The sequence below is a fragment of the Phragmites australis genome, chromosome 1, assembly GCF_958298935.1.
Source record: "Phragmites australis chromosome 1, lpPhrAust1.1, whole genome shotgun sequence".
NCBI classification, from domain to species: Eukaryota; Viridiplantae; Streptophyta; class Magnoliopsida; order Poales; family Poaceae; genus Phragmites; species Phragmites australis.
The window spans coordinates 43902287-43913462 of record NC_084921.1 but is presented as its reverse complement, the minus strand read 5'-3'; the positions used below and the strand labels follow the sequence as shown (position 1 = coordinate 43913462).

General features: G+C 44.5%; 1 protein-coding gene across 1 annotated transcript; it reads left to right on the top strand.

Moving 5' to 3' along the window:
* Positions 1-3160: 3160 nt before the first annotated feature.
* On the top strand, positions 3161-7185 carry LOC133921257 (CBL-interacting protein kinase 19-like). Its single transcript, XM_062366062.1, has 2 exons — positions 3161-4845; positions 6776-7185. Exons 1-2 carry the CDS (start codon positions 3311-3313, stop codon positions 6786-6788), a joined length of 1548 nt encoding a protein of 515 aa, XP_062222046.1. The 5' UTR covers positions 3161-3310; the 3' UTR covers positions 6789-7185.
* Positions 7186-11176: the final 3991 nt, after the last annotated feature.

Sequence of the window (11176 nt, the reverse complement as noted above, 5' to 3'; positions counted from 1 at the left end):
ATCGAGCATTGCCGAACGGAGCCCGAGCCTAGCTCTAAGCTCGGACCCAAATGTGGGCTTGCTCGAGTTGTTAACGATCAGAGACACACGTTGCTTGACTAGCCGAGTCACTTCCTGTTCCTTCTTCCTTTTCCTTGGATGGCACTTCCGGTTTTTTCTTCTATCATTTTAGGCGAAAATTTTCGATTCTGCGACTCCCTGTCTTAGCTTTTGTATGCTGGCCAGTAAGCCAGTCGGTAGCAGAACAAAACATGGAGAGCATTCCCAATACATGCTCGTCCCGTTGCGGCAGCGAAGGCCTGACCGCGACGCCTGTGCCGAAGATAGGCCGCGATACGCCCGTCCCTTTCGTTTTCCGCAACCCATTCTGGTGTCCGTCCCTTTCGTTGCGTATCTATCTGAACTGCAATCCTTTTGTCGAGGCGAGTCCCTGACCCTGAGGGGGATTGTGGTGACGTCCCGTGCCTGTGTGCCTGTGACTTGTAGCCCTGGGTGAACATGTCGCTGTTGCGTCTAGCAAGTGCTACAGTACTGCTCTTCTCGTAGAACCTAAGTGCAGATGGGAATCATCACGTCAATAATGGCACTGAAGTAGAGGAGTAAAAAGTTGGCATGCGTTGTATACGTTTCGCGTCTGCGGTGGGCTGTGAGCCCGCAGATTACAGGCGCGTTTCCGTTGCCTGAGCTCACGCGTCTCCGCCAGGCACCGGCTCTCCACGCGAACGGACGGCGCCGGGTCGGTCGCTCGGTTCAAGATTTCACGCGACCCAAGCCCCGCGGCCGTGCCCGGGTCTTCCGGCACGGGGCCGGGGTCACGCGCCGCCCCAGCCCCCAGGTTCCCGGTGTGGCGCCGGTTTGTTTATGCTATCTGGGGTGGTAGGAGCCGAATCCCAGCTGCCCACGACGACCACACCGGCCTGCCTGGATGACCGGCCCCTCTCTCGCGCTCGCGCAGCAGCCGAAACGCAGCACCTGTCCGCTCGCTCGCCAGCTCGACCACTGCCGTTCCATGTACGTCGCGGCGTCGCCACCTCGCCTCTTTTGAGTTTTTTTTTTTCGTAAAAAACTTTGCCTCAGAACAAAAAGTGAGGTGGCGGTAGCACAGTTTCGTTTGCTTAGGAAAAGAAACCTTCGATATTTTCCTCTGTAGCACGAGTACCTTTTGGGAGAGAGAGAGAAAATAAAAGAGCGGAGATGGCTGGATTAGCAGCACGCTCACGGCTTACATTTGACGCGTGCGACACGCTAGCACGGGTCTGGAGAGCCTGGGCACCATCTGGGATACTGCTGCCTGGCGGTCTTCTGTAGCGCAGCACGCCTTCGAAAGATGGAGTAATCGTGTGAAGGTGTACTCGAAACAACGGCACCGACTGGCCGCGTGAAGCCAGGAAACGTGAATGGGAAATGGAGTGTTCATAAACGAACCGCCCTGCTAACTAAATGCTGTTGAAAAAACAAAGTATTATAATTACCAAATATTGCAAGGCTCTGCTGACCAAGTTATATTGTAGCGGTTTGAGATCGGGGCTCTACCGGTTGAGTTGTGATGGCATGGAAGTAAGGCTCCATCGACTGAGGTGTGAGAAAACAGTCGTTTGGTTGTTTAGCGTGCAAGTTAAGTTAAGTTGGGCTTGTTGGTTTGCCTGGTTTTGTCTTTTGATATTTACATATGTTTCGAGTTGATGTCGTATTATCGTCTCGGGATTGTCTGCCGGTTTTTTTAAAACTGTATAGTTGTGAGATTTTTAAATCCAATTTTCTTTAAAAACTGAGTCAATTATCTTTTTTTATAAATAAAATTGACATTGTTTTTACCGTCCTTTTAACAAAAATATTGCATTGATGTTTGGTAATATTTAGTAAATAATATATTATTTACCTCTCTGAAAAGGAAAAAAAGACACACAACAACATTGTATTCAAAGATTAGCTGTGTTGGATCCAAAAGGGAAGAACTCGAAAAAAACTTACAAGGAAAGAGAGAAGTCCTCAACAACCATGAACTCATGTGTTGCAAGAAATTTGAACTTAGGAGTTGCAAACTATTTGTACTTGTACCAACACATCTTAGGGTGCGGGCCTTGGCACCCTGCAATTAAGGTTACGGGAAAGGGATGGAGAAAGAGAGCCACATGGCGGTAAGGCACATCGTCGTAACATCAACGGGCCCTTGTTGCTAGACGGAGGCAAGTGGCCAGCTCATGGGTGGACGAGCCGGTGCGCATGAGCATGGCAATGCCTTGGATTGTTGTGTCAAGTGAGAAGTGATGAAGAAAAACGTGTCATCACCAGATGACGGTTGTTAGTCCACGCACTTGCTAGAAAAATTTCCAACAACACCCGTAAATTAGTCAAAACTACCTAACAAAAAAATCTAAAACCTAATGATTTGTTGCTAGCTAATAAATTCTTTTAACAGTCAGGATTTCACATGAAGTGGAAAGGGTTGCAAGATGAGGATGGTAGGGTGTAGCCTTGATCGAGCCGACAACCCTTATTGCTAATCGGTGGCTAAGCATCATCGTGTGTGTAAGAGAGTCGAAGGGCACGAGTGAGGTGATGCCTTGGGTTGTGGTATCAATTGTTGCAATGAATGAATAAGTTGTAGTAAAAAAATAACAATCCATCTAACCTAAAAGATCAGGTGGAAATGAAACTAAAGTTAGATGACGGTCAAGGACACGTCGCCGGAGAGGAGCAACAACCTAACAAACAAGAAAGATGGGCGGGAATCACGGTCGGTGGATCGGGCACCTGTTGAAAAAGTTTCGACAAATGTCTGCAAATTAGTCAAATCCTTTTTACGAAAAGCATTCTTTTTTTTCTTCTAAAGATCATTTCCCCTAAAGATCCTACCGAATAAACACCCTAAAACCCCATGAACGGTCTCCAACCAACAATTTTGTAAATTTCGTAATTGAAGGCAAAGAGCCAACTTTCCCTCACATAAACCAGCACTCGCTCAAAGCAGCAGAGGTGTAAATACACCAACCAAAACACCACACACGAATCATGATCCCAGACTAGGGCAAATAAAAAAAAAGCTGTATATCAAAGAGCCTCCACCCACGGCCGACATGCCCAGCAATACACGGAAACGGCGAGGGCGTAAAGGCATAAAGCACCCAACCTAGCAAAAATACAAACGAGCAGAGCGAAAAATCTGCCCTCCCAGTCAGGCTCCAGGGCCATAAGAACGCGAGACAGACTGCGAGAGACGGAACTGTTTTCGAGAGGGGCGTTAAGCTGCCTGCCTCCGTTGCCGGCCGGCCCACCCAATCGCTTCGGTTCCAGCAGCCACCGCCCCTCGATGGCGGGAACCACGCCGCCGCCGCCGCAGGCGGGGCGTCCGGCCCCGTCCGCCGCGGCCAAGCGAGGAGGCGGCGCCGGAGGATTGCTGATGGGGAAGTACGAGCTGGGGCGCCTCCTGGGGCACGGCAACTTCGCGAAGGTGTACCACGCGCGGCACGCGGAAACCGAGGAGAACGTGGCCATCAAGGTGCTCGACAAGGAGAAGGCGGTGCGGAGCGGGCTCGTCCCCCACATCAAGCGCGAGATCGCCGTGCTCCGACGCGTGCGCCACCCCAACATCGTGCAGCTGTTCGAGGTCATGGCCACCAAGACGAAGATCTACTTCGTCATGGAGCTCGTCCGCGGCGGCGAGCTCTTCTCCCGCGTCTCCAAGGGCCGCCTCAGGGAGGACGTTGCCCGCCGCTACTTCCAGCAGCTCGTGTCCGCCGTTGCCTTCTGCCACGCCCGCGGCGTCTTCCACCGGGACCTCAAGCCCGAGAACCTCCTCGTTGACGAAAACGGGGACCTCAAGGTATCGGACTTTGGCCTCTCCGCCGTCGCCGACCAGTTCCGCCCTGACGGCCTGCTCCACACCTTCTGTGGCACGCCAGCCTATGTCGCCCCCGAAGTGCTCGCGCGCCGCGGATACGACGGCGCCAAGGCGGACGTGTGGTCGTGCGGCGTCATCCTGTTTGTGCTCATGGCCGGGTATCCCCCTTTCCACGACAAGAACATCATGGCCATGTACCGGAAGATTTACAAGGGCGAGTTCCGGTGCGCGAGGTGGTTCTCCAGGGACCTTACCAGCTTGCTGATGCGCATTCTTGACCCCAACCCCAACACGAGGATCACTTTGCCGGAGGTCATGGAGTCTCGCTGGTTCAAGAAAGGTTTCAAGCCAGTCAAGTTCTTTATTGAGGATGACCAGCTACACAGCGTGATAGATGATGAGGATGATGTGCTGGGCATGGGGACTGCTGCTCCTGTTCCTGTTCCTCTACCATTGCCACCTCCACTGTCACCTCTACCTCCACAAAAGGTTGATGGTGATGACTCAGGGTCGGAATCAGACTCATCGGTGACATCCTGCCCTGCTATGGTGTCGTCTGATGAGAACCAGAGGCTCCGTGGGTCACTCCCACGCCCAGCAAGCCTTAATGCATTTGACATCATATCATTCTCAAGGGGATTCAACTTATCAGGGTTATTTGAAGAAAAAGGGGATGAGCTGAGGTTCGTCTCGGATGTGCCCATGTTGGATATCATAACTAAGTTGGAGGACATTGCAAAGTTGAAGAGCTTCAAGTTGCGGAGGAAGGACTGGCGGGTGTGCCTAGAGGGTACAAGGGAAGGAGTTAAGGGGCCACTAACAATTGGTGCGGAGATATTTGAACTCACACCGCCCCTTGTAATGGTGGAGGTAAAGAAGAAGGCAGGGGATAACGAAGAGTATGAGAACTTTTGCAACAAGGAATTGAAGCCAGGAATGCAGCACCTTGTCCACCCTATGATCCGAGCTCCAAGTATACCTAATGATACCGAGTGGGTCGAAAGGTAATAATTTTTCACTCACTTTTGCTTATGTATTGTGGTTAGAAGGAAACTGAGGATAAAAAGTGTTTTATAAACATGAACAATAGAGTAGAATATGGTATTAATTGATGCTATGCCTAATATTTACTTAATTATATATATTTGTGCGATCTCACTTTCTCTATTTTAAAATCATGTGTTCTGCTCATGCTAATTGTGCCAAGATATGCTTGCATTGCTAATTCCATGCTAGAAGTAATAAATTTCCTGATCCAGATAACAGTTTATGTAAGCATCATGTTTTTGTTAATTCTCAGCAATTGAAATCGCTAGTATGAGAACATGCATTGCTCTTAGAATCACCAGACTAGTTTCTCTAATTTACTGGTTGGACAAAAGTTTAAAAAAAATATAGATAAAAATGAGGCCTGAAATTCGTTATCGAATGATTAATGGAAAATATATCAGCACTTGATCAAAAGATTTATCGACCATAGTTCTAGAGCACATGTTGATTACTGATTGTTTTGTTTATTTCTAGAGCACATGTTGGTTTCACTAACATCCATGTTCTTTCAACATATGTTTCAAACGCAAGGAATCTCAATATCATTTGTCATCTCATTTGAGGAGTGTTTTCCCCACTTGTGATAAAATCTATATAAGATGCAACTATACCTATTTCTAGCCATTGAAAATATTTTGATGTGATTATGCACTGTTCTATTGAAACTTAGCTTTTCAGCGACCGAGTAAAATACAGGTTAAGTGACTGAACTTTAACCTCTGGTTCATTTTCTTTATCACTATGTTACACCAGCATTACTTCCATATTGTTGTTGAATGTTGCTTTGAGTACTTTACAGTGTATAGTGCATTGTAGAAATTATTGCTGAAAAAACTTTTCAAAAATAGGAGCCTTCATCTTTAGTTCTCACTGAGTCACCACCACTCGTGATATAGCATGGAAAATTTGAGGGAGTGCTTCCAAATTTTCCCCCTAAGGAAACTTTGTTTACAAAATTTTGAGCATACTTTTCAAGTTGGAAATCTTGGGATAATACATCTCTCCATAGATAAACAATGTAGGTTTATGTGGTGTATCCCCCTTCAAAATTGTAATTACTGGATGCTTTTATGCAAAGTCTAGTACATGTTATGTTCAGTTTGGTGAAAGTGTTTTCCCTAACAAATAATATCATGATGTCCAAGGAATTGGGGACTGCATGCATCTAAAAGAAAGTGTAAATAGGACAGACATAGCCGTTATGTACCATTCATGCGATTAGTTGTTTCCAACTCTGTTTTTTATGTACTCTATTTTTGGAAAATGAATAATTATAATGTCGTAATTTCTTCATCCATCCAAGTTTGCTTGTATGATGACGACAATAAGGAATTTTGTCATTTACTGTATGTTGGCATTGATTTGTGGGTTTTGTAGGTTGCTTGCTTTATGTTCAGATTCCTCTTTGGTAACGTATTGTTCCGTTTCTGAGTACAGTGTCATTGATGGATCAACATCATCCGTTTGCAGTTAATGATAGTATATACCATGTTGGATCCATGTTGAGCATTTAATCTGAGAAAACATATTGGTCACATAGGGAAAAACATGGAGCACATTAACACTTGCCCAAATCTTACACATGTACTTACAGTCCCACAATCAAGTTGCTACTTCGTCAGCTAGCTCGGTTGAATGAAAATCTATTGTATGATTCCATGGCCTGTACTCCTGCCAGCCTAAAAAAATGTTGCCAATAGGGATTGAATTTAAGAGTTTTGCAGGGTAATGTAATGTGCTGAGACATGCTAATTGTCTGACAGGTCATAGATCATTTGGTTTGGTTCTCATAAACCAACACGAAACTGTTGTTTATTACGTTTACTGAAAATTGTGATAGGACTACTGCTGAACCCATTTGACGATTTCCTTTCCTTCCTGCAGGCTTTCAAGGTAACAGCGCCACTTTGCCTGGAGCTAATGGTAACGGAAGCTACATTCAGAGTGGAATGAGGCTAGAGACAGAGTTGAGCGCAGTTGACGGGATGATCTCTTGTAGAGGCTAGAGACAGAGTTGAGCGCAGTTGACGGGAAGATCTCTTGTAGTTGGACAAAAAACTTGTCCACTTTTCGTGTAGTTCCACCTGCCGATGAGATGAGATCGTTATCTCATGACTTGAATAAGCCTGTTTCCCTGCAAGGACATGAAGTTGTCCCTGATGGAGCGATATTGTGGTTGTACATACTCCGGTTGGTTGGTACCGTTGTTAATTAGGTGTTGCCGGATGTACTATCGTGGGTGGTGTATTCCTGCTAATGGTTTTAGGCGCAGTCGAATAATTTTGGGTAAATCATTATGCTATTCTGGACCATCTGCTGTGTGAATGCTGATTGCCGAATCGGGTGCATCCTGGACTGGCACATGAGCCGCTCGATCGGATTCCGGATCTTCCATTTTTTATGCCGCATTATTGTATGGAGGAGTCCGGATTTGGACAAGTGCTGCTGTTTTGGACGCTGCAGGGGGTCCAAGAGACTGGGACATGGCCAGGAGGTGCGGCCGCGGTTGGGCACGTGAGCCGGCGGTGGGTGGCCTACCACGGCGCGCGTGGGCGGCCGGGCCCGACCACGAAAGCGGTGGGTGGGTTGGGCCCCTGTTGCGCGTTTGCAGAGATAAATATTGCATTGTGCATCGGTTGTGCCTCCATCGTATCCGTGACCATTTTCCTTTTTCTGGATTCGCCGATAAACACAGGTGGTGACTGGTGATCGATGGAGAAAGGAACGGCGATGGGCACGAATGTGTTTGATATGGCTGCTGCCAAACTTGTTAATGTTTGACTATTGACATCTAGTGAATATTTAAGATGAATTATGTATATGAAAGCAACACGGTAAATTTGCTCTGAAAAATGTTTCAAACAATATATCTCTACGCTAGTTTTTTAAACATGTTATGAAAAGTTTAAGTTGCTTTCGAGAGACTGCAAGATACTTCGAAACTTCACTTATCTGTGAGTGCAGGCAGAACTTACTGTGTCATGATGTGTTGAATAGAGAAGCTTTAACTGAAATGAACTGTGCATGCTATAGTAGTAGAAGTTTGAAATTGATATCTGATGTTCGTCCTCATCCACAGAGCTGTCATTTTTTTTAGGATTGCAGTAACCAGCAGGGTGGTAAACAACACATACTTCACGGGAGCAATGTACTCCAGAACATGCTGTTGTCGCAGTCGTCGACGCACATGCCACTAGATTTTTTTTTTCTTTTCTTTGAAAGATAACAAGTGAGACCCTAATTACATGGGCACATTCAAGATTGCCACCCTACTCACTGACACTACATGAGTTGCCATTGTTCGCTATAAACATACGATGAAGTTTTAGAAGAAAGATGAATATATTATGATATTTATGGATGATTTGTATTGAATCTTGTGAGCTGTTTATATAGAGTACATGGTGGCTTGGATCTCAACAATCCTAAAGGTAAGATAAAAACTAATCCTATCTAACCATAATAGCCGGATCCTTTACCATATATTCTAACATACTCCGCAGTCATAGCGTGAGCAACATGGATACTCAGACTAGAGTGAAAGCCAACGATTTACTCAAGATGATGATAGCCTTTTTGTTGCTAAGGTAGCCGAGAGCAAGGTGACCGTGATCATAAACGTGGAGGAGGATGCATACCCAAAGCACCAACACGAGCACACATGTGCATAAAGTTAGGTTGATCCGTCCGAGGTCCTCGACTAGCGACGGCAACAGCCTAGAGATGTTAGAAGAAAGTGCTAACTCGGAGCGATAGCTGGCGTGGTGATAAGGCTAAGCAGCATGGGGTGGAGCTACTGCTTGGAGAGGCGGTGACTCTGGCGATGATGGCATGACCATGAGCGCTGGCACTACAACCATGATGGGCTATGCAGTGACAATCTCGTTCTCGGTGGTGTGACGGGCTCGTGCTCGTGGATGACGTGCCAACGACGATGATCCGACGTGATGACGACGACAGAGGGGCGCTCGAAAGGCCGTGGATGAGGACCATGTTAATGAGCGTGTCACGTACAATCACGACGCCATCGAAGCAGAGGAGGCATCGTAGAGGTCGAAGTCGAGGCGATGAAGTACGGATGCGAGGAACATCGACGAGTCGGTAGGGCGACGCAAACTGATCTATGATCGGAAAAAAAATAGATAAAACTAAATCTGAAGATGATCGAGAAAAACTCTAATTGGTGGCCGATTTATGGACCGTCGATATGATAAAACTACGAGTTACGCAACCCCCGGAGGAGATCATGGAGATTGCATCATCTCTCAGGGGCAAGGCGACAAAAGCTATGGAGGTGACGGCTCAGGAGCGGCATCCAAGTAGAAAGATTAATATATTACGATAATTATGAATGATTTGTATTGAGCATCATGAGTTATTTATATAGATCTCAAACAAATATAAAGATAAAATAAAAATTAATCCTATCCTATTATAACAACCGAATCCTTTACCATAAAAGTTTTCTATGTTCTATCTTCTTCTGCCTTGGTAAAAATATTACCAACAATGGCAGAAGCAAAATTTGCCAAATAACTTCCTAGTCCTGATCGAGAGAGTGAAAATACTTCTTAAACGCTTGATCAAAATTACATTGTGATTAGCTCAACTACAGATTAGTACTACGGTGTTATACTCAGGTAGCTTCTCATAGTTGCTAGGATTCCAATACGGATTATAGTAAAGTACTGTTCCAGGAAGATGGTGTGATATGAGTTGCCATAACAGCATATTTACAGCATCATTATCAAATGTACATTTACACATATGTACAACGTCATTATCAAATGTCTTGGGACTAACGCAAACCTTCAAATTTCACGCTATATCGTCTAGACGTCTATTCATCCAATTGTTGCAAATATCCTTGTATAAGTTTTGAGGTAATTTGCAGACATACAACAACATGTGCCCACATGTATGAGCCGTCTTGCATTTGAGTTTTGCTAATTTAATTTTGTTTATTTTTTCTATTAGCAAATTATGCTAAGTATAAACTGATGTTTTCCTACTTTAAAAGTGGTTAAATTTTACAAAAATGAATTATATGTTGAACTGAATAGAAGTTCAGCTGAAGCAGCATGGAAGAGTTACAAATATGTAATGTTGAACTAGGTAATTGAAACATTTATATCGTATTGTACATATATAAATCTATTTGAAAAGGGTTCTTAAATATACTATGATCATGATCCTACTATTTGATGCGATCAATTAGTAGGTTTGGCAGTCCGCGCAATAAATATTAATAGGTGAGCCAGTCAAACATAAAAATTCTAGATTTTACCATCCCGCGCAATTGAACGGCTAGCCTCAGACATCGTAATTCCAGGATTGACAAAGTAGGCAATGATTTAGCAATAAAATAAAGAGAGTAACGACAATTTGTAAGTTATTAATTCAGTTCAGTATCCTACCATCTATCATCTTAGTAATTGACAAAAAAAAGCCTCCACGTTTAACGTCAACAGCTAGAAATTACCACGTTAATTGTTAAAAAAAAGAGAAAAAATCTCCTCCATTAGTATAGTAAGCCCAACTTTATAACGGTCTAGATCTATTAGATCTAAAATAATAAAAAAGGTTACATATCAGAATCTGATATGAATACTTACAACACAATACATAGACTCATGTGAGATTACTATTCATAGATGATTACAAATTGATCTGTTCATCTTAAAAAAGAAGAAAAACGGTGATCACAACCACATCTAAAACGTCACTGACGAAGTTAGTCGCCTAGTCCCAACCAGCTCATTCGGGGGCCGGCATCTAGACCTCGATAAAAGTTATAAAGTGTTGTTAAAAGTAACAAAATATCATCGCTTGAAATTTTGACACTATCGAAGATTGTCATGAGACAAATTACTACTATGAGCCATTTCATCCCGCGACATTTATATGTTTGAAAGAATAACCTATGGAAGGATCTGCACGGAGGATTTTTCCTGTAACCAGGGTCTTGCATGCATGGTAAATTGGTAATCCACACTTAACTGACCGAAATGAGTAACAGATGGATCGGGATCCTCTGCAGTTGCTGCTGGCAACTGCAGAGAGGCTACTGTAGCTACAGCAGAATGCATTTAGTGTAGTATCATATGATTAACTAATGCGTATTACTGTAGTATCAGACTTATTTTACTGTACAAACAGTGATTCTGTGCATTAATGATGTATTAATGCAGAGAATCTGGGTCCGTAACAGATAGTTTGCGTTATGCAATTAAAAAAAAAATCTACAGTGGTAGCCTGTTTCAGCAGCAGTCACTCGGTCACTCC